The 24,363-nt window shown below is 34.7% G+C and overlaps 2 protein-coding genes across 3 annotated transcripts; both read right to left on the bottom strand.

Moving 5' to 3' along the window:
* Positions 1–1,075: 1,075 nt before the first annotated feature.
* On the bottom strand, positions 1,076–5,367 carry LOC107839505. Of its 2 annotated transcripts, none has more exons than XM_016683016.2 (2): positions 5,239–5,367; positions 1,076–4,127 (listed from the first exon to the last, which is right to left on the bottom strand). In XM_016683016.2, the coding sequence occupies exon 2, from the start codon at positions 4,027–4,029 to the stop codon at positions 1,555–1,557; it is 2,475 nt and encodes an 824-aa protein (XP_016538502.2). In that variant the 5' UTR covers positions 4,030–4,127; positions 5,239–5,367; the 3' UTR covers positions 1,076–1,554. The 2 variants fall into 2 exon arrangements, with proteins under 2 accessions (XP_016538502.2, XP_047250582.1); XM_047394626.1 differs by lacking the exon at positions 5,239–5,367 and having other exon boundaries at positions 1,777–2,024; positions 2,137–5,222.
* Positions 5,368–11,102: 5,735 nt separating this feature from the next.
* LOC107839503 (DNA-directed RNA polymerase V subunit 5A) lies at positions 11,103–15,567 on the bottom strand. The gene is made up of 4 exons (XM_016683015.2): positions 15,051–15,567; positions 13,104–13,280; positions 12,315–12,428; positions 11,103–11,493 (listed from the first exon to the last, which is right to left on the bottom strand). The coding sequence occupies exons 1-4, from the start codon at positions 15,315–15,317 to the stop codon at positions 11,368–11,370; spliced, it is 684 nt and encodes a 227-aa protein (XP_016538501.1). The 5' UTR covers positions 15,318–15,567; the 3' UTR covers positions 11,103–11,367.
* Positions 15,568–24,363: the final 8,796 nt, after the last annotated feature.

Below are 24,363 nucleotides of genomic sequence, written 5' to 3'. Positions count from 1 at the left end.
AGGATGCCCCTCCTCTTCACGTGTCCGAACCATCTCAATCGGGCTTCCAGCATTTTGTACTCCACTGGAGTCACACCAACCTTCTCCCGGATATAATGCTAAAATTATCTGAGATGACTCTGATATTGGGTAGTTTACTTTGGGAAACAACAAACGAATAGAAAAGGAGGTTCTTTCAATGAAAGTTCAAGCTAATTAGGAGGTTCAAGAAAAGGAGGTTCTTTTAATGAAAGTTCAAACGAATAGAAATGTATTTCAAGCTAAGCACATCAGTTTAAACAAAATTATGAAATATTATATTCAGATTATATATCTTGATAACTTAACAAATGTGTTTATCAATATTAGAGGGTGCAAACCAAAAAATAATACTCCCTCCATTTTAAAAAGAATGACCTACTTTCCTTTTTAGTCCGTTTCAAAAAGAATAACCCTTTTCTTTTTTTGACAATACTTTAATTTCAACTTTCCACGTGGAATTACTATCTAAAATTGATTTCAGATTAATGTGTTCTTCCGAACAACTTACAAGTCAAGTTTTTTTAAAAAAGATCAAGAAATTCTTCCATTGACTTGAAGATTTCACCCCAAAGACTTGATTGACATAAATATCTAGGTCATAGAGACACTGGCAAAATGTGTTCCAAGTGGTGTTCTTGGTCTCTTCCAACCTTTTTCTTTCAACTTGCCTTTATTTCAGAATTTCCGGTTTCTTAGTACAAACCAAGAGAGAGCAACTGAAATCAGCAACAGAGAAACCAAGAGAGAGCAACTGAAATCAGCAACTTACCCCATGAAATCCCACAAGCGGGGTCTTGGAAGGGTGATGTGTGCGCAGTCAATGAACCGAGCACAACATCAACTTTCAATTTCACCCAAGTCAAAAAGACATTCAATTCTAAATCAAGTTGAACGATCGCCTAGACAGCTTGCAGTGTATGTATGCCAGGGGTCAGGTCTAGTCCCCTTCCCCTTATGTTTGTGTTTCATAATTGGTAGACAACACTTTCAGGATTATTTCCCGGAAATGAAAAAAGTTGAACGAGCGCAGCATGTACTAAAAGAAAAGCTCAACTGAAAAATAAGACAGGTTCGAAACTTTCAGCAGCCATCTGGGAATACAACAAAGACTAGCAGCAACGGGCAAACTTACAGTAATGCCAGTGTTTCTTTTAACTAATGTGGTGGCCTATCTTGACAATTATACAAATGACACCATCACCCTTTCTCTAGGGTAAAGCAGAACACAGAATCTATGATGTCTACAAAAGCTTTCCTTTTTTTTCTTCTGCATATATATAATTTGTTTTTGCCAGAACTTGGGGACTAGCCTACCATATTTAGTACTTTGTTGGGTGTATAAACCCATTACAAAAAGGGGAGGGATATCATAATACACAACTTCCAAAAACTACTCTACCTATGCGCGTTAGCGCGCCAGTGCATCTGCTACCTTCTTGTCCTCCCTATAGCTATGTTCCATCTTAATCATCTAGCAAAAAACCGATAAGAATTATAGGCCATCAGTGTGTTAATCCAGGAGAACCGATCCCATCACATTATAACTGGTGCATCACTTAAAAGAGAACACGGTACTGATGCAGGATCAAGCTCCCAGCAGCCTCTTAAAACCCCTCCTTTTTCCCCAGTTAGCTGAAATGCAGGGATCTGATGAGAGAATCTCCAAAGCTCATCTTTTTGTATTTCTAAAGACTTAGATCTTTGATTTCGAAAGACTGACTTGAAACCATGCACACGAACCATGGATGAAACTTTTATCCGGTCCTTTGAATAGTCGCTGACTTCCACTATCTCATACTCAAACTTGTCTGGATCCAAACCTGATTTTTTCAAGCTCTTGTACAGTGCCCAAATCTCTCCTTCTCTTGGATAGATCTCAAACCTATTCTTGTTAATAGAGACTGCTTTCACCACATGGGAGAATGAGCTAGGAGCATAGACTTGATGTTTTTCATTCTGGACTTTGAATGTTCCACAAGCTGACTGAGCAGCATTTTTAGGCCCTGCACATGATTCAAGGAGGACTACATGCAATTTGAATGGGTCATGAACTATCTTCTTAACCAAAGCGTAAGTCTTTGGCAATGTACTATTTTGACCATAAAGAGCCCATACCTGATTTTCTTGAAACTTTCCCATAGATCTGTCCATCTCAAAATCACAAAAAATTTCTTCAAAACCTTTATCATCTGAAAATGTTGGTAGATTTTTGGAGTTTCCAAAGGAGCTGCTGAGGCCAAAGCTCTTTGTGCGTGAATGCAACTCTCTATCAGCTTGACATGACAAATGAACTGGCATGCGGGGACTTGAGTAGCGGCTTTTTTTAACACAATTATCGACATAACCAGAGGAAGGACCATCATTGGCAGAACAAGAGCTCATCTGAGTTCGCTTTTTCTGAGAGACGTTCATTATTTTAGGAGGTATTTGAACCTTAGAAGACTCTCCATCAGTAGCATGGATGCGATCCTCCGGCTTCAGAGATGTCGTTGCTTTCCTGGATTTTACTCTAGTTTCACGAGAAACTGCAGGCAGAACATCTTCTACAGGTTCAAAATTTGCAGCCTTGCTGTCTTCTGTAACTTTTCCAGGGTACCAAATATCATCTGGATTGAGGGGTAAAGAAGCAGGATCAAGTTCAAAGGATCCCGCAGGTACACCCTCTCTTTCAGTTCCATTCATTTTGAAAGAAGGAATTCGATGAGAGAACTTGTAGAGTTCATTTCGCTTTATAAAGAATGTACCAACTCCAGCCGGCCTTGATCGCTGGAAAAGACTAACAAATTTGGTCAGTTTATCTAAATAACAAACTAGGACACCAACATCCTCAACATAATCAGAAATAATCTCCACAATTTCATACTTGTACTTCCTATGATTTTCTGGATCAGAGCTCCAACTAATATCCCAACCTTTGAAAAGAGCCCATGTTTCCCCTTTCCTCGGATATACAATGTACAGAACTCTTTTGTCCATTTCACACTGCACTTGATGAGAAAATGTAAGTCGATCAGAGGTGAATTCAGTACTCCCACGTTTAAATTTTCCACAGCCAACAGGCAACTCTGCGCTGATCCAAGCTCTGCCACTCTGATCTTCAGGATGAGCCTCAAGCCAACTGAACATCACCCTAAATTCAGGACCATATACCTTCCTAATATGCGCATAGAATCTTGGCATACCATCAGTTGCATCATAGCAAGCCCAGATCTGATCAGTGTCAAAGCAATTTTGTGCTTTATGCTTGTCGAAAACACTAAATTCAGGATCAGGATAATCATACACCTCTGGATGATTACTATCGGGAGCAGTACCTGATTCTGAATCAGAATCAAAAGTATGCTCATCTTTTTCCGCACCACCTAATGGCAGTCTAGAAGCCTGTTCTTTAGATGTTCTAACCTTGATATTGTCATTTTGCCCACCCCCTTCAGAGAGGCCTGCTCCTTTTGGATCTAGTTTTTCGCCGGAATTACTGCATGACCTAGCTACACAGACATGCTTTTGATCATCACCGCCAACAACCTCTTTCTGCTGAGGTTCACTGTCTCCAGCTGACTGGTGAGCCCATGCATTCTTCAGAGGACTTGCCAAATCATTATCATTGCGTAAAGGATTAGTATCTGGTTCTAAATCAGAAACAACAGGTTCAACTTTTTTCGCGCCAACTGACGAGGGTCTAGAAAAATGCTCCTTCTTTAAACTTGATACATAAACATGTGCGAAACCATCATTAAATTGTAAAAGAGTATTGACATCTTCTTGGTCGCTTAGCTCTATCAACTGAGATCTATCAAACTTCACAGTAAAATGCAAGATCTTATCTGAAGGATCAATGCTTAGTCGGTCAAAAACTGCATTCACAAAATCATTATACTTTATGCCTGTCTTCGCAATAACCTGACGAGTAATACCTCCTACATACGAAGTGGATCCATCTGGAAGCACCTTATTGTTCCTACCCCAATGACAGAAACAAAACAGCGTTTTATCTTCAGTTTCCATCATCAAGTAGTGTACATGACCACAGAGGTTCTAGCAGTAACAGTCTTCAAAGTCTTTCTTCTTTCTATCTGAGAAAGATAACAATCTCGAAAACTAAAAACCTGATCAAGAAAAAGACTAAACATCATAAGACATAAAATCAAACATATGACAACCTTATAAGATATGATTTCATCTACTCCCTCTGTTTCATATTAGTTGCTTCTTTCTAAAAATGTTTGTTTCAATTTATTTGTCTCTTTTATAAAATCAAGAGAATATTATTATATTCTACCGATACTATCCCTATCATTAATGACTAAATAAAGGTATAAATTTAAATTTATATTTTCAAAGCATAATTGATAAGGCTAATTTGATCAAATAAACCCAAAATTTTTTTTCCTTAATGGATATGACACGGAGGTAGTAATTCAATAGGGTGTTAAACAGAACCGAATCCCACAGAATCCCCGGTATATCAGAAAGATTCAAACTTTAACCAAGAATTAGAAAATTTCAAAATGAGAGCAGAGAAATCTCTATGCAAAAATTTTCATGAGACTACTAGATACTACTCCCTCTAGTCCATATTAAGTAAATTGTTGAGACTTTTTTCATAGTTCAAAATAAGTGAATTTTCTAATGTTCAAGAGGATTGTTGGGACTTTTTCCATATTTACCATTGCTTTTAATGAGCATTTTCTAGTAGAAAAGTTTGTGAATAATTAAAAGGATAATAGTGGAAAGTAAACTTTAATTTATCTCTAAATGTAAATGTTTTTCTTAGGGGTGTGTCATACCTCAACAAATCACTTAATATGATGGACTAGAGAGAGTAATAAATATTATTGCAGTGAAACTTGACATTAACAAAGAAGGAAAGCATACTAAGATATAGAATTTCCTATAATGCATAAGAATGAAAAGGGAATCCCCAAGAAAACAAAGGTTTCAAACTTTATTTAGTCAGTAAGTTTCAGAATGGGCTCAAAGAATAAGTCATGACATGATAAATTTCATGGAAAGATAAACTAATTTTTGCTTGTTAAGCATGAAACTAGCAAAGAACATAATCATATCAAACCATAGAATTTCATCAAATGCAATGCAAAGCAAAAAATTCCAAACTTGATGTAAATCACAAATCTTTCTAACTAAAGTTCAAACAACTTATTTACATAAAAATTGGAAGAGAAAAAAGAGATGGCTTTGACTAGCAACATTAGTTACCTTGAAGCTGCAAATAGTTAAATTTTAAACAAAGGAGGTGGTTCCAACCATGACTAAAACAATGTACTTTTAAGTAGAGAAAATGCATGGTTATTATTATGACAGAGAGGAGAGGAAGGTAGAGGAAAGGACATGTGTAAACAGTAGGGTACAGTACATGTGTAAAATAATGGGTTCACAAATATCACCTGAATTGGTTGAGATTACAATAATGTATTAGCTACTGTAATTTTTTAAGCGAACTGTGGCATCATTTGAATTGGTTAAGTCATAATAATAGTGAGAAGGACTTTTCTATTACAAAATAAAAAGTAATACATTTTCAAAAATAATTATCATTAATTGAGTGATCGAATTAAATAATCACCCTCCATTAAATTTTAATAAATTAGTTTTCAATTAATAAAATGGCTTCATTTATTTTTTGATTTTAAAATGTTTTTCAACATTATTTCTTCTTCCTCCGCTTTCAATCTTAATCCTCTATGCACATGATTGCGAGATATTGAGGTCCTAATGCTATTTTTTTGGTGAACTCAACAAGTTCTTTAAAAATTTGGACAAAATTGGGGTTAAGGTCTAATTTTTTAATTCTTCCTAATTTTGGTGAATTCAGACAGGAGAAATACTCCTTCGTCCCATTTTATCCGTCCCAAATTGCTATTAAGAAAACAATGATCGGTAATGTAACTTTACCATTTTGCCACTTTTAATTGTGTCTTATTGTGAGTTCCAATATTGGTGGACGACTAATATCAAAGCACCATTTATATTCTTAATGATAAACTCTTAATGGTACTCCTCTTTGCAACATTTTTCAAGAATGCTAATAATAAGGAGTAATCAATTACAATAAGGGTATAATGGGAAAAAAAATTGTCTTTTCTTGATAAGTAAAAAAGGAAAAGTAAAATGAAATAATAAATTAAAAAATTTGGGACGAGTAAAATGGGACGGAGGGAGTATTCTTTTAGGAAGTGGGGGAGAAAAACACCAAAATGATCTCTAGAAAGTCTTTGACTTTTAATTCTTAATCATATTATTTTGAACATTAATAGTCCTTCAAGCTTACAATTTTGGTCATTTGGTAATTAAATAACCCAAGGTGAATAACAAAAATGTAAAACCTCATGTGTCAATAACTCACAATCATGTGCTTATTTACATTTTTGTTTCTCAATAATGGTGAAAAACAACTCTCACTGGAGCAAAGCAGAAGACAGAGAATCTGTATGTCTACAGATAATCTGATCTATTTTTCAGCTTGAAAGGATAGTTATAACTTACATACACACCAACATTCATTACAAAAACTAAGGGACTATCCAACCATATTTAGTCCCTTCGATAGTCTTGGATGTATAAACCCATTACAAAAACTTACATACCCATGCGCGCTAGTGCATCGGCTACCTTGTTGCTTGCCTATAGCTCTGAGAAGAGCTTTGAACCTTAGCAGACTCTCCATCAGTAACAGGGATGCCATTCAAGTTGGCGAGCTTTAAAGATGTCCTGAACTTATCGGTAGTTCCAAGAGGAAATGCAGGCAAAACATTTTCTACAGGTTCAGATTTTCCGAGTCCTGAGCTCTTCCTCAACTATCCGAGGGCACCAAATATCACTTGGATTAAGGGGTAAAGAAGCAGGATCAAGTTCAAATGATCCCACGGGTACACCCTCTCGTTCAGTTCTAGACATTTTAGAGGGAATTCGATGAGAGAACTTGTAAAGTTCTTCTTGCTTTACAAAGAATGCACAGGCTAGAGTCAGACTTGTTCGCTGAAATAGGCTAATAAATCCGGCCACTTTAGCCAAATAACCAACTTGGATTCCAGCGTCCCCAACAAACTCAGAAAGAACCTCCACAATTTCATACTTGTACTTCCTACTCCAACGAATATCCCAATCCTTGAAAAGGGCCCACGTTTCCCCTTTTCTGGGATATATAATGTACAGACCGCTCTCATCCTTTTCGCACTGCACTTGATGAGAAAATATAAGTCGGTCAGAAGTATATTTGGAGCTCCCACGTCTGAATTTCCCACAGCTAACAGGCAATTCTTCCCTAACCCATGCATGCTCCCTTTGATCTTCTGGATGAGCCTCAAGCCATCTCAGCCTTATCCTAAATTCAGGACTGGATACCTTTCTAATGTGGGCATGAAATCAGCATTATGGCAAGCCCAGATCTGGTCAACTGCAAAGTAAATTTCTGATTTATGCTTGTCAAAATCACGGAATTCAGGATCAAGATAATCATACAACTCGGGAGGATCACTATCAGGAATTGTATCTGGTTCTGAATCAGAATTAGCAGCGAGCTCAACTTTCTTTGCGCCACCTGATGTCGGTATAGAAGTCACTTTGTTAACTATCCCAATCTTGGAATTGTTGTTTTGCCCATTCCCTTCAAGAAGGCCCACTCCGTTTTGACTTAATCTTTCCAGGGAATTACTGCATGACCTAGTTACACCGGCATGCTTTTGATCATCACCACCAACAGCTTCTTTCTGCTGAGGATTACCGTCTCCGACTGACTGGTGAACCATCGCTTTCTTCAGAGGGTTACTATCTCCAGCTGACTGGATCCGTGCCTTCTTCAGACAGCTTGCCAAATCATTCTCATCATGACCTACCGGAGTTGTATCTGGTTCTGAATCAGAATAATCAACGAGTACAACTTGTTTTACATGACCTGATGTCAGTCAAGAATTATGTTCCTCCTCCAAACTTGATGCATAAACATGAGCAAAATCATCATTAAATTGTAACAGGGTATCAATGTCGTTTTGGTACTTCCACCGTATTAAGTCTGACCTATCAAACTTCACTGTAAAATGCAACATCTTACCTGAAGGATCAATGCCTAATCGGTCAAAAACAGTAGTCACAAAATCATTGTACTTTATGCCCGTCTTTGCAATAACCTGATCAGTAATACCTCCACCATACGAAATGGATCCATCCGGTAGCACCTTATTCTTCTTGCCCCAGTAACAGAAACAAAACAACGTTTTATCTTCAGTTTCCATCATGAAGTAGGTGCAAGTGACCACAGAGGTTCAAACAGTAACAATCTTCACAACTTTTCTTCTGTTTTTCCTGAGAAGGGTAACAATCTTGAAATTAAAAACCCAATCAAGAAAAATGAAAAATTTAAAGAGTTATTAGCTGAATGTGCTAAAATACTTATACATATAAGAAGACACAAAAGCATGAAGATTAACCAAGCATCGCAATGAAAGCCTTCTTTTTTCCTTTTAAATAAAAACATCTCAAGCTCTTGGAACATAACCAAATTCTAAATACAGGATAGAAATAGAAAACCAGCCAGTCGACAATTTTTTTGGCTGTAGTACAGAGCGGAGCTAGAGTAACCCAATAGCTTTGATTCAAACACTATATTTACGAATTATTACTCCCTCCATCCAATTTTACGTGACATTATTTCCTTTTTAGTCGCTCCCAAAAAGAATGACATGTTTCTATATTTAGTAACAGTTTAACTTTGAACTCTCCATTTTGTGCTTAACGAAATGATTTATAGTTTCACAAACATCTATGACTTAATTTAGACCACAAGTTTAAAAAATTCTTCATAGCAATGGAGGGAGTTTCAAAGAGAACTCTACAAAAGTTTCATGAGAATATTACATATTTTGCTGTGAAACATGAAATTAGCGATAGAATACTTTTTTTGTTTGTTAAGATATAATCCCCATGAAAGTGGGAAGTTCCAAACTCTGCCTAAACAGAAAATTTCATGGGAAAGGTAGCCAATTTTTGTTTGTTAAACATGAAATTTAACTATTTTTGTCTGTTAGACATACTCCATCCGTTTCATTTTAGTTGCCACCTATACCTAAAAAAAAACATAGATGCTTCAATTTTCCTTATCAATTTTAGCAAATAAAAGACAGTTTCTTTTTTTTTTCTAGAATTATGTTGCAGTAATCAAATTTATAGTTAAAAATTATATTAGTAATCTAGAAAAAGAGTAAAGCATCTAGTACCCCTCAACTATGATCAAATGTGCTACGGCACACTCCAACTTCACAAGCATCCTATTACCTCTAAATTCAATTTTGATTGTATTTTTGTCATTTTTTTTTACTGACATGACACCTTTCATCAATTTTTTAGCTGTTGTAACACCTTTGATGTAGATCTTATTTTTTGTAATAAAGGTACCATATTAGCACAAAAGGGTGATAAAAGTACGCTAAAATTGAATTTAGGGGTAATAGAATCCTGTGAAGTTGAAGTGTGTCGTAATAACTTTGGTCATAATTCGAGGGAGTATTGGATGCTTATCTTTTGGAAAATAAGCCTCTGTAACTAAAGATTTTTTTAAGGGATGTGTCAAGTCAACATGAGTCAAGTAATATAAAACGGGAGGAAGTAGAAGATAAACCTAGTCTAATTTGTTCAAATACGAAAGGATCAAAACAGAAACCCAGAAAAGCAAAAATATTGGAATTTGAAGAAAAGATGCAGAATTTTTCTAAATAAAGTTGAATACTTGTTGCCACTAAAAAAATCAAGAGAAAAAAGAGTAGAGAGCTTGGCCCTATTTATTACTACTACATTCTAATTTTACTACTCAAGGAACATGTCAATAGACAACTAACTGCATGATGGAATATGGATGCCCTTGGTTACTCTGCATGTTTTCATACTCATATAATAATAATGTTGTGAATATATTATATATAGAGAGATTACAGCAAAGGGGAGAAAAGTTACCTTCGAAACCTTTCAAATTTGTCACTACTGGGAGAAGACTTGAATCGTCCGTCGTTCTAAATCCTTTTAATAGGACGCTTCATTTACTTGTACTTTCGTTGACTCACACATCTTTTAACAAAACTTTCATTAAACGTACTCCTCCATCCTATTTCATTTTATGTGGCAGTTTTTTTGTTTTTTTTTTAAATATTTATATAATTATAAATTAAGTACTTTATCAAGGGTAGAACAAGAATTTTAAAAATAATTTCATTCTAATTATAGTAAAGTAATATTCTTTTTTGATTATTATAGTTTTATATACTCTTTCTATTTAAAATAGTTGCCTCGTTGACCTGACACTTCTTTTAAAAAAATATTTATTATTAGAATTTTGTTGAGCTATTTTTCAATGTTCAAAATAAAGAATTGTTCATTCTAACATGTTAGAAATTTCTTTTAATTTTATCCTTTCATTTAATAAGGTTATCAAGTACTTCACATTTTCTAGGAGAGTAATTTAAAAACAATTAAAAGGATAACAGTGAAAAGTAGCTTACAATTTATGTCCTAAAAGATTTTCCTTAAAGGGCATACTCCAACAATTCAACTATTTTGAAATGGAGGAAGTAGTTATGGTTTAAAAATATAAATTTGAGTAACAAACTTTGTTTAATCATGTAATGATAAAGTAGTATCGAAAGAATATTTTAATGTTCTCTTAATTTCATAAAAGAGATAATTAAATTAAAATAAATAAATATAAATTTTTAAAAAAGATTTAGCTATTTTGAAAAGAATGGAGTAGTTATTAAATACTAAGAATAAAGAGGAAAAAAATATAACAAAATTTTCTTAGGTTTCATAAATTGAATAACTAAATTAAAATAACTATTTGTAGTACAAGTGTCAAGTAAAATGAAAGAGTAGCAGAAAATTCAATTTAGACCAAGTTGACAGTTTTACCCCTTTTCAACTTTCTTCTCCGTATAGCCTAAAAAATTCCCAACAAGACTTCAATGGTGTGTTTGGTAGGCAGGAAAATGTTATCGGTAGAAAATATTTTTTAGGAAAATAAGTGATGTTTTATTTAATTTAATGTGTTTGGTATGCAAGCAAAAACTATCCAACACAAATTTATGAAGATGGGTGGGGGGTGGAATTAGTACAAAAGTATTATGTTGAGACATACAAGTAAAAACATAGCAACAATGATAGAAGTGTACCAACATATTAGTATATTTACTACTACAAGCTCTTCATATGAGCTAAGATAGAGAAGGGAATCCCAGGGGATGAAAGAGGGAGTTAAACCAGCATGTTGTTAACAGAACAAGATATGGTAAGTTAGGCTGCTGCAGACCCTCATTCACTGCTACATAAGATTTACATAGTTGCGCATCACCAGACACATCGATAAGTAACATGTGTCTCGATGATCTCACTGCTGTAGGTGACCTTCACAACTTGCCCCTTCTCCAGTCCATAGTACCGAGCAATTGCATCCTTCTGAGACATCCGTGGTAGCTGGAAAATGTCAATACAAGAACAATACTCAGAAAAACTTAGATAAATGAAACTGTATTGATAATTTTCAAAGAAAGAGTGGTAGATTGAAGTGCATGAATAGCCATATGAATTACAAATTTCTGCTGAGATCATTGCCCAGCAACAATACCATTGGTCTGCATAAGATGACTCTACACCTAAGGTCCAAGATATTAATGTCTGATAAGTAGCGTGTGAGACACAGGGCGAGAACCGCCTCCCATTCATTCAAAAAAAAAAAAAGCAGCAATCTAAAAGTACCTAAACGAAAAGTTTTAGAACAGCATTTGAGTCGTCTCGCCCTCACAGTAGGTAATGACAACATTTTCATGAAAAGATAAATATTAGGAGGCACCTGTTATCAATTTCCCTTAAGACAGCACTGTATGCAAAAGAATTCTAGGTCTTGGCTCAAAATGCCATATTATCTACAGTCCTGTCTAACTGTGACAATAACTCAAAGTTTCAATCATCCCGCTGGGGACAAAAATCACAGGCTTATATTAACAGTGAAGCCTAAATGGCAGCAAGTACTCTGAGCACATCAAGGAGATATCGACTCTATCAGAATATGGACTGTAAAATGTATGAGGAAATGATATTTGCCCTTCGCAAATTTAATAGCAAGTCCTTCTATGAGTAAACTCATTAGAAAAAAATATTGATGATTTTTATCTGACTAAACTCGACTGTCCTTGAATCAAGCTTTAGTAGAAAGCTTAGGTTTATACTAAGGAGATGCACAGTTGTACCGATATACAGGCATGTTTCTGCAAATTCAAAGGCTGTCAAAGGAAAACCTGTTTGTCTTCCAAGTTGTACTTCTTCAACAGCTTCTCCTTCTCTGCCTTGGTCAACAACTCATGCTTTGGCTTAAGAACATGTTTTGTGATGTTGACAAGCAAGTCTGTGATCTGAAAGAGTTTGCAAATAGGAGTCAGACACTTTGCATATGGCTGAGATGTAATGTATATTGCGTGCATAAAATTTACTTATATTCCTGAAGTAAAGCATTTTGTTCTTTCCCCAGATTAATAAGAGCTAGAGATGGAAAATAAACTTTGGTCAAATACCACAAAACCTTCATCAAATGGAAAAAATGGAGCTTGGGACAAGTTGTTACTAGAAAAATGGAGCTTGGGACTTGTCTTGGCAAAAGATAAATTAAGGTGGAGCCAATAACCAAGTAAATGTAGCTCCTTTTAAGCCAGACTGGGAAAAATATTTCAATTTGTTCCTTATTTAATGGTAACAATAGAAAGATCTGGAAGTTCATAGAAAACCAGAAAAAAGCTTTGTGTTGTATGTTCTACTCGTTAAAAAGAGAAACTTATGAATGAACAAGCAACTAAGAGAGACCAAACAGGGAAAGTCATTTTTTACACCTATCAGGATTTTCTTAGTACATTCTTAAGCAAATGCCGATGATGACAAATCTTTAATTCATTATGAGATCTAACTCACTTGTCAAGCATATCTAAAGCAAATGCAGAACACATTTTAATTAAAGCATAATAAGTAGTACCCTGTTTTATTTCCCGCAATAGAGCTGTTCACACCAAAAACATCAAGAAGAACACATACTTTACCTGGAAAGTTTCAGTTTTGAATGAGGAGCCCTCCAAAACCTTCGTAGCTTGACTAGTCATTGGATTTTCAATGACTAATATCAGTCGATTCAAGGATTCCTTGTTCATTATTTGAGCTAAAATACTGCGGATGAAATTGACTCTCACGGAATTTGGCCCACAGAAGATGACCAAAACCTGCGACAAGTTCAACTATGTAAGACATTCATAAATCAATTAAGCACATGCATGTAAAGTTGATAGTCCCTTCATCAGAGACCATCTTCCAATATGCTGAGGCATCTACCCAGTTAAGGTAACAACGACTAGTTTGGCTTCTTAAATGTTGTTTATTGAACTCAGCCAAGCCTCCAAATTTCCATAGAAGACTTATGGAGCATAGAACACATTCTCTTCATTTAAAATGGAAAACTTATGGAGCATAGAACACATTCTCTTCATTTAAAATGGATCACACATAACAGAATTGATGCACCTCTACCATAATAAACAAGAAATGTGAATATACATGAACCCCACAGAGAGAAATTTGGGTATCGAGCTCAGAGATGAACCTATTTTCATAAGGTAAATAATTTTATTAAGAACTGGGGGAAAGCCCCTTATACAAGTCGCATACCAAAATAAGATAAACCTACATCAAAATATGGTTCTCAACAAAAGAGATTCAATCCTCTATGCAAATAGAGACCTTGTAAGAGACAAACTTAGCAAAAAGGCTCTAAAATGAGTATGCAAAAAGTTCAACACCATATGTTTTAGGATTTCTTTTCCATGCTTGAAAGCCATAAGGTAAAGCATAATTCAACATCTCAGTCCCCACTTTATCAAAGTTTATACCCAACTAAAAAAACTGGCTTAACCATCTTGTAGTGCAATCACATTGCACCTGTATGCAGAGTACCCTCCACCTCATGAGTATATATTAGAATATCAAATATTATGCTCGCTAGAGTTGGTCCATAAGTTTCTGAATGAAAATGCTACTCACAAAAAATTGCCAATCAAGCTTAATTTTGGGACTGCTTCTAATTATCATGGAAGTAGTGCTTCTAATATATAAAGTGACACAGAGAAAGTAATTTGTAGGCGTTAACTTAAGGCATCCAAAGGAGAAATAGTATGCCTCAATAGTAATATCTGGGCATATGCCTCAATACTACTAGCTACGCCGACTTGATGCACTGACATAAGATGTTTTAATCATCAAGAATTTGCAAGTCAAGTAATGTTTGAATTCCATTCTTTTCTATCCAAGATTTGACCACATCTTTAGAATAGATGTAATCTCTAGACATCCACAAGTAGATCAGTCATCAAGTGAAACAGCTCGAACTGCTTAGTACAACAAACATTTTTCCCACCAAGCTTTAGGCCTTAGGCGGCTTTTCTTAACCTCGACAATTACACAGTAGTTTTACGACCCAGGCAACAGTTTTCTGAACATCCGAGTACCTACTACCTTCCCACCCGCACAGATGTCAACTAACTTTGCCCACCAAGGCTTATGCAATGGGAGGAAGAGGAACTTGCTTTTAAGTTATAAACCAAACATAACAAGCTTAATCATTCCCCAAATTTCGCTCACTACCAAAAGAAAATAACACATCATAGTTCTTTAATACAAGATATACTTTCTTTTTTCTTTTTAGACAGTTGTGGTGTCCGGGTAAGCTTGCGCTCACCTCAAATAATTCTACATGCCACCCCCCACCAGCAACAAGTACCACGTAACTCTATCCACCAAGATTAGAATAAATGGGAAAAAATCACCCAACGTCTTTGTCTTTCCACCCAGTTCATTGACCACTAGGTCACAACCTTGGGTGCAATTCAACTTTATTTAATTAGGCAAAAGATTGAAACTTTTAGAGAAATTACAACAAGAAGATGCTAAAACACATGCAATTCAAGAAAGGAAAAAGGGGGTAAAAACTAAGCACTAACCTTATTAGTAAGGTCATTCCTATGCATGGCGATGATTCTGAGGCGTTCAACATCAGGTCTTTGACCAAATTTCTCTCTGAATTCTTGAAGGGTGATGTCAATTTCAGAATTGGGTATAGCAAAACCACGATCCCTAAGCATTTCAAGAATAGTTCTTCGTGCAAGAAAGTACCTGTGACTCTCAACAGTACCATTATCAACAAAACTGGTTAAACAAGTCCCAAAATTGTCACCATCAACATCCATGGCTGAACCATAAATATCCATTTTTCTGCTCTCCTTGTTTGGAATTGCGAAAAGTTATAGGGGCTTTTGTGTTTTGCTATTACCGAGGGAAAGAGAGTTTTGCGTCACTGCTTTAGGAGTAAGCTGAGGGGAAGATTGTTGTAATTACCAAAACGGGTATTATATTTTTAAAAATGAATAATTGGGGAGTAATTTTGTTAATTTTATTCTCTAGTCAACTCTTTCATTTTTTAAAGAAGAATCGGAACTTTTTCGAAATTGACCATTCATTAGTGTGGGTTTTTAAAGAAAAAGATTACAAAAGCTAGAAAAAATAATGTATGTAGCTATAGTTTAGGTGTATTTAATGTGGCAAGCCAAAATAAATAAATTAAAATATATTTTCTCCATCTCATTTTATGAATTTAAAAAATAAGTGATGATTTTGTAAAGTTTATAAAATTACCCCTCCACTGTTTACTTTTTAGTTATCTTTTTTTTTATTAAGTAGGACTCATTACTTAATATTTATTTTTTAGTTATCTTTTTTAATTAAGTGGTATCCAATAAAATAAAATGAGAATGATGCCAGAAAACACTTACCAAATAAGAAAAGCCGACGTTCTTTTATAAACAGATCAAAAAGGAAATAACGACACATAAAATGAGATAAAAGGGAGTATAATTTTTTTTTTAAAGTAAGTGGCACTATAAGTTGTATTCATGTGCATATTTACATTGTATCAATGAATACAGCACAATCTTTAAAAAAAGGAAAAAAAAAAAAAGAAGGCAAGCGCAATAAATCAACCATATATCACACTTCAAAAGATACATGGGTGTATATATACAGGATACAAACAAAAAAATAAATACAAGAACTTGCAGTAATTCACTCTTGCATTCATTCGTTGTAATGTCACTTGTACTCATTCACTTCGTTTCATGTTATTTGACCCATGCACAAGAAAATTTAAATTAGATGGACGTTGTCTTGACAGGCTGGGAGCCGAGGGGGATGATAATACACAAACACTTCCAGAAATAATTTATGAGGTAGTGCGCATGCTAACTTATTAGTCTTCTATAGCTATACTCTTCCTGAATCAATGAGCATAGAAGTCCAGGGGCTACTGCAGACAAAACATTTTCTAGTTTCTACGGGTTGAGAATTTGCAGTCCTACTGCATGTCTTCCTTACCTTTCCCAGGGCACCAAATATCATCGGGATTGAGGGGAAGAGCATAAGGATCAAGTTCGAATGACCCTGCAGGTACATCTTCTCGTTCAGTTCCAGTCATTTTGAAAGAGGGAATTCGATGAGAGAACATGTAAAGTTCATTTGGCTTGACAAAGAACGTACCAACTACTGTCAGCCTTGCCCGCTGGAAAAGGCTAACAAATCCGGAAGTAACATACTTTGACACCGACATTCTTAACATAATCAGAAAGTATCTCCACAACTTTATACTTGTATTCCCTCTGTTTCTCTGGACTAGAGCTCTGATGAGTATCCCGATCTTTGAAGAGAGCCCACGTTTCCCCTTTCCTAGGATGTACAATATATTGACCTCCCTTGCCCTTTAAGCACTGTACTTGATGAGAAAATGCAAAGAGATCAGAAGTTTGTGTAGTAATCCCACGTTTAAATGTCCCACAGATAACGGGCAGGCATCCACTGACCCAATTAGCCTCCCTTTGATCTTCTGGACGAGGCACGAGCATTCTAAACTTTATTTTAAATTCAGGATAGAGTACCTTCCTGATGAGGGCATAATGTCTTGGCATACCATCAGCCCTATCATAGTAAGCACAGATCTTGTCAACAGCAACACAAATTTGTGCTCTATGCTTGTCAAAATCACTGAATTCAGGATCAGGATAGACATACATCTCAGGAGGATCACCATCAGAAATTCTATCAGACTCAACAATACATTCAACTTTTTTCGCACCACCCGATGGCAGTCTAGAATAAGGCTCCTCCTCAAAACCTGATGCATAAATATGAGCAAAATCATCATTAAATTGCAACAGGGCATTGACACCTTCTTGGTCTCTCAGACGTATCAGTTCGGACTTATCAAACTTCACTGTAAAATGCAGAATCTTATCTGAAGGATCAACACATAATCTGTCAAAAACTGCATTCACAAAGTCATGGTATGTTATGCCTGCCTTCACCACAATCCGAGCAACAGTACCTCCCACATACAAGATGGATCCATCCGGTAGTACTTTATTCTTCCTGCCCAAGTGACAGAGACAAATCAGCATCTTATCTTCAGCTCCCGGCACACGACCACAGGGGTGAACTGTCCCAATCTTCAGAACTTCTCTTCTTTTTTCGTCAAGAGAATGGAAACTATCTCGAGAATCAATAACCTGATCAAGAAATAAAATGAATTTAAAGTGAATTAATTTACCAAGGCTGAATATACTTGAATAAACAGTAATCCATACTAAGGGAGACAAAAGCATGAGCACTAACCAAGCGTCTTCAAATACAAAATTATAAGCATTTTCTTGCCTTCAATTTAACACATCTCATGCTTCATGATCATGGAAAACAACTAAGTTTTAAATACAGGATAGGAATCAAAACACAACCAGTCGAACCGATTTATGGCTGTCGGAAGAACAAGCATTAATGGGTGTCAAAACGGAATCCTTAACAAATCAAAAGTTACAAACTTTGAACAAATAATCAGAAAATTTCAAATCGAGTTCAAAGGAAACTTTATATAAAATTCTTTCTCAAAATACGAAAACTTAATACAGAATTTTTTCAAGAAAGAAAACTTATGGCAATTCTTGACTAGAACATTAGATATTATTGCAGTGAAACATGAAATCAGCAAAGACGGAAAGCATGAAGCCATAAAATTTCATCAAATGCCAAAGAATCAATTAACATAACTTCCAAGAAAGCAAAAGTTTCAAACTTTAACCAATTAGAAAAGTTTCAAAATGGACCGAAAGAATAAGCTTATCACACTAAAAATTTTCATGGGAAACTTCAAACTATTTTTGTTGGTTAACATGAAATTAGTGTTAGAACAATAATGATAATTGTATAAGAAATTCAAAATAAAACTTGCTTGGCTTAGAGGCACGATAATACGCTTCTTAAAGATAGTTGGGTCTCTCCCAGGAGCAAACGGAAGAACAAGTGACAACTCTATCTTCGGGATTCAACTAAGCCACAAAACAAGTAGCATTCAAGAATGTTGCTCTTCTATTCTTGAATTGGTGATTTCACCATTTGATCAATGTCTCTCAAGTGTTTTCAAGGGGAAAGTAGTTTTGAGTGTTTGTCTTTTCAAACCAAAGAAAACACTATTTATAGGATGAAAGTTTCATGCATGAGAAGCATATTAATTAAGTAATAGTTAATAGGTTCATGTATGTTTTAAAACAAAAAAAATATCATTCTTTCAAGAACCTATAACGTAAAAGTTAATGAATAATGAATTTGTCAAATACATTTTCTTTGTAACTCAAAACTTATGAATAATGAATTTATCAAATTCATTTTCTTTGTAACTCAAAACTTTAAGTGATGCATTTGTTTCAAAACTAATTGAAACATAACTCTTAAAAAATCTTTAACCGATGTATTTGTTTCAAAATTTATTGAAACATAAAATCAACAATCTCCCACTTGTTTCAAGAAATTTTATCTTTAAAAAACAAAATTCATTTGAGACATTAATGTAGCAACATGCATCAATAATGGTGTCTTTTGGACTTGAACCATTAGCTAGTGAAGACTTTCTAAATCATTGACTACTTAGTGAACAAATCTTGAACTAAGAGGTTCATTGAATGAAGTAGAAAAATACTCCACACATATTGCTATGTTCCGGTGAAAATCAAAATCCTTTGACACCTTACGGCCATGTGTCCCGAATCCTTTTAGCTAAGTGCTTTAAGATTTCCCTGTAAAAATCTTATTGAAGCGGCCTCCACTTCGCACTTAGTGCGGTGAATTCATCAAGAGTAACTTTGCATACTCCGACTAAGTAGTCTATGAATTTCATTAAGAGAAATTAATCTCATCCTCCTTTACAACAAAGTATCAGTAAATCTATCAAGAGTGTTCCTACACACTCCAATTGAAATCGGTGTATAGACTTAATAAGAGAATATAATCTCATTCTTTTCTTTTGTAGGAATACTGTCAAATCTATCAAGAGTGTTATTATTTACTTCAACCTATATCGGTCTTATAGATTTATCAAGAGAATAAATCTCAACTTATGCACATCTACTCACTCTCTAGGGAAAAAGAAAATTTTATGGATGTGCTTCACAATTGTAACTTTACTTGTTTTTCCCTTTGAACCTAAGATTACATCATTAGGTAAGGTTACCATAAAGTACAATCAATCTACAACAGGCTTCATTCTCATCCCATTACAAGTTTATACCACTAATTCCTTGCCTAACCCTTTAGACAAAGAATCTGCTAAATTGAGTTTGGACTTCACATATTGAAGCGATATTATGCCATCCTCCAATAATATTCTCACATGATTGTGTTTGAGACGAACTTGTCTTGACTTACCATTGTAACAATCACTTGAAGCCCGAAATATAGAAGTTTTATTATCACAATATATAGTCAAAGGTGGTATTGGCTTACCCCATAATGAAATATCTATCAGCATACTCCGCAGCCAATCAGCTTCTTCTCCAGCAGAAGACATATTGATAAATTCTGACTCCATAGTTGAGTGAGTAATACATGTCTGCTTCTTTGGTCTCCAAGATATTGCTGCTCCAGCCAAAGTGAAAATCCAAGCAGTAATAAATTTAGAGTTATTCGGATCAGAATTCTAAGTAGCATCACTATAGCCTTCAAGAATTGCTAAAAAGGTAGAATAATGCAGGCCAACATTAATTGTACCCTTCAGATACCTTAAAACATGAATTAAGGCATTCCAATGCTCAACTCCAGGGCTACCAGTAAATTTGCTCAAAGTTCCTACATCATAACCAATATCTGGCCTGATACAATGCATGGCATACATAAGACTCCCAACAATCTGAGAATATGTCAATTGATCAAGAATATCACTAGAGTTTCGCACTAATTTGATGCTAGGATCAAATGGTGTAGGAGCAGTCTTGTCTTCAAAATGACCAAACCTCTTTAGAATCTTCTCAATATAACTTGATTGAGTAAGAGTCAAACCACTTGCCGATCTTACAATTTTGATGCCTAAAATTACATCAGCTTCTCCAAGATCTTTCATTTCAAACTGAGAAGCAAGCAAATATTTTGTTTCTTTGACTCTTTCGATATCAGTTCTAAAGATCAACATGTCATCTACATAAAGACATATTATTACACCAGAATTTTCTTGAAATTTACTAAATATGCAGATATCTCCATCATTGATTAAGTAGCTATTAGAAATCATAACTTTTCTAAATTTATCGTGCCATTATTTTAGAGCTTGTTTTAATCCATAAAGAGACTTAAGAAGTTTACAAACTTTACGTTCTTGACCAGGATTGACAAATCCTTCTAGTTGTTTCATGTAGACTTCTTCGTCTAGATCTCCATTCAGGAATGCAGTTTTCATATCCATCTGATGAATCACAAGACCATGAATTGCTGCTAGAGCAATTAAGAGACGAATAGAGGTTATTCGATCTACAGGTGCAAAAGTATCAAAATAATCAATATCTTTCAATTGAGTAAAGTCTTTAGCTACCAAACAGGCTTTGTACTTATCTAAAGTACCATCAAATTTCATTTTCTTCCTAAAAATCCATTGGCAACCAATTGGTTTACATCCAGGAGGAAGATCTGACAATATCCATGTATTATTAGATAATATAGAATGCATTTCATCATCAATGGCTTCACACCAAAATGGAGCATCATGTGAAGACATAGCTTCAGCATAACATTCAGGATCCTTTTCAACCAAATAATCTTGAAAATCAGGTCCAAAATCTTTTGATTTGGCTGATCTTAAACTACGTCTTGGTTGACTTTCTTTCAATGGCTCAACTATTTTCTTTTTAAGAGGAGAAATAGAAGAACTTGAATCTTGTTCAAAGAATCTTTTTTCTTGGGATATATATGCTCAAAAAAGTTAGCATGTAAAGATTCAATAATTGTGTGAGGACTTGGGGTCTCAAGATTTAAAAATCTATGAGCCTTACTGGTTTGTGAATAACTAATAAACACACAATCTACTCCTCTATATCCAATCTTGGTTAAATGTTGATTTGGTAATCGAACATGAGCCAAGAAACCCTATACTTTAAAATAATTTATATTTGGCTTTCGATTATTCCGAAGTTCATATGGAGATGCATCATGATTCCTGAAAGTAATTCTATTCAAACTATGACATGCTGAAAGCAAGGCTTCAGTCCACAAATTTTCAGATATACCAGATCCGTAAAGCATAGAATTAACCATTTCTATGAAAGTCCTATTTTTTCTTTCTGCTACACCATTTTGTTGTGGTGTATAGTACACGGTCAATTATTTTTCAATGCCTTCTCTCTCACAAAAATCAATAAAATCTGACTTTTCAGTACTCTCCACCTCTATCAGACCTAATTGACTTCTGCTTTATATGCTTTGAAAGTCTCAAATGTTTCATCTTTTATTTTCAATGGAAAGACATAAGTATATCTTGAGTAGTCATCAATAAAAGTGATAAAATACCTCTTTTCATGACGTGACAAATAATTCATCTCACAAATATTAGTGTGGATTAATTGCAAAAGTGTGAAAGTCCTTTCAACTGTCTTAAAAGGCTTCTTAGTAATCTTGCATTTACTATAAGTAAGACACTTAATAGTATGATTCTTTCCACAATCTTTGATTAATACATTATTCACCATAAGTTGAATGGATTTAAAATTCACATGTCCCAAACGTTCATGCCATAAGTCCAGAGACTCCACAAGATAAGCAGAAATATTTTCATTTTCAATATTGAGTTTAAACATTCCATTTGCAACATAACCTTTTCCAACAAACATGCCATTTTTAGATAAAATAAACTTATCTGCCTCAAAAACCATTTTAAAACCATGCTTCAAAAGAAGCGTACCTGACACAAGTTCTTTCAAATATCAGGAACATGCAATACGTCCATCAATGTAACTATTTTTCCGAAAGTAAACTTTAGTTCAATAGTTCCTTTTCCCACAACTTTAGTAGAGGAGGAGTTTTCCATATATATAATTTTACTGTCCCCCACTAATTCATAAGTCTTGAAAGAATTTTGATTACCTGATATATGACGAGTTGGGCCAGTATCTATCCACTATTCCACTTGATCTTCCGCTACAAATGCTTCTGTGACCATTTCCATAAGATCATCTTTTTTATTTTTATTTGCTTTTTCTTTCTTCTTTTCGGCTTTGAGAATTCTACAATCATGCGCATAGTGACCAACTTTGTGAAAATGATAGCATTCACCAGATTTAATATTGGCACCATTACGCTTGAAATTTGTAGTCTTCTTTGCCTTTGAAAAATTCTTATTTTCAGGTTCCTTCTTGTTTGATTTTTCTTCAACCATATGAGCTTTCATGACAGGTTCCTTCAAACTATTATTATCGCGCCATCGTGTCTTTTGTTTAATTTGCAAGTGTTGCAACAATTGTTCAAGAGTCAAATCTTCCTTTTTGTGTAAGAGTTTGCTTCGGTACTCTTTCCAAGATGGAGGAAGTTTTGATACAATAGCACCAACATAAAAGTTTTCATCAAGAGCGATTCCAGATATAGCAATTTTATTAGCTATAAGTTGGAATTCTTGCACTTGTTCAGTGATTGACGTATCATCAACCATTTTGAACTCCATATAACTTGAAATGAGAAATTTCTTAGAACTCGCCTCTTCGGCTAAATAAATAGCTTGAAGAGTGTCCAATATCTCTTTAGCATATTTGCATTTAACATAATATTGATCATAATATTTGTTAGACATTCCTCCAAGAATATAATTCTTGCACAAATAATCATTATATTGCCATTTGGCAATTTATTCTTTAATCAAATTAGCCTCATCTGATGCTACCTCATAACCAGGAGCATTAGGACAAGGTTCTTCAAGAACATATGCCAACTTTAATTGTTTTAAAAAGAATTCCATCTTTCCACGCCATCTAGGAAAGTCTTTGCCATCAAATATTTCAAAATTAGGATTAGGCAAAGATGGAATACTATTTGATATTGATGTAGAATCCATAGAGACAACTATCTTCAAATTGTTAGAACAATAATGATAATTGTACAAGAAATTCAAAATAAAACTTGCTTGGCTTAGAGCACGATAATACGCTTCTTGAAGATAGTTGGAGTCTCTCCCACAAGCAAACGGAAGAACAAGTGACAACTCTATCTTCGGGATTCAACTAAGCCACAAAACAAGTAGCATTCAAGAATGTTGCTCTTCTATTCTTGAATTGGTGATTTCACCATTTGACCAATGTCTCTCAAGTGTTTTCAAGGGGAAAGTAGTTTTGAGTGTTTGTCTTTTCAAACCAAAGAAAACACTATTTATAGGATGAAAGTTTCATGCATGAGAAGCATATTAATTAAGTAATAGTTAATAGGTTCATGTATGTTTTAAAACAAAAAAAATATCATTCTTTCAAGAACCTATAACGTAAAAGTTAATGAATAATGAATTTGTCAAATACATTTTCTTTGTAACTCAAAACTTATGAATAATGAATTTATCAAATTCATTTTCTTTGTAACTCAAAACTTTAAGTGATGCATTTGTTTCAAAACTAATTGAAACATAACTCTTAAAAAATCTTTAACCGATGTATTTGTTTCAAAATTTATTGAAACATAAAATCAACAATTAGCAATGTAGACAAGCACATTAAACCATAGAATTTCAACAATGCAAAAAGGATCAAAACAGATACCCCACCTTTCTACACAGTCATATAGAGAGTCTAGTTGCGTATACTCTTCAGTTTCACTCCCACACCCGTGTCATATTCTTCAAAATAACACAACTTATAGAGAATGAAACACACATCAATTGACATTTTTAAAGAGTGCGAGCTGCATGGTAGAGAGTTGAATAGA

This window comes from Capsicum annuum, chromosome 8 (genome assembly GCF_002878395.1).
Source record: "Capsicum annuum cultivar UCD-10X-F1 chromosome 8, UCD10Xv1.1, whole genome shotgun sequence".
NCBI lineage: Eukaryota > Viridiplantae > Streptophyta > Magnoliopsida > Solanales > Solanaceae > Capsicum > Capsicum annuum.
The sequence above is the reverse complement of the archived record's forward strand: the minus strand, read 5'-3'. Positions and strand labels throughout refer to the sequence as shown.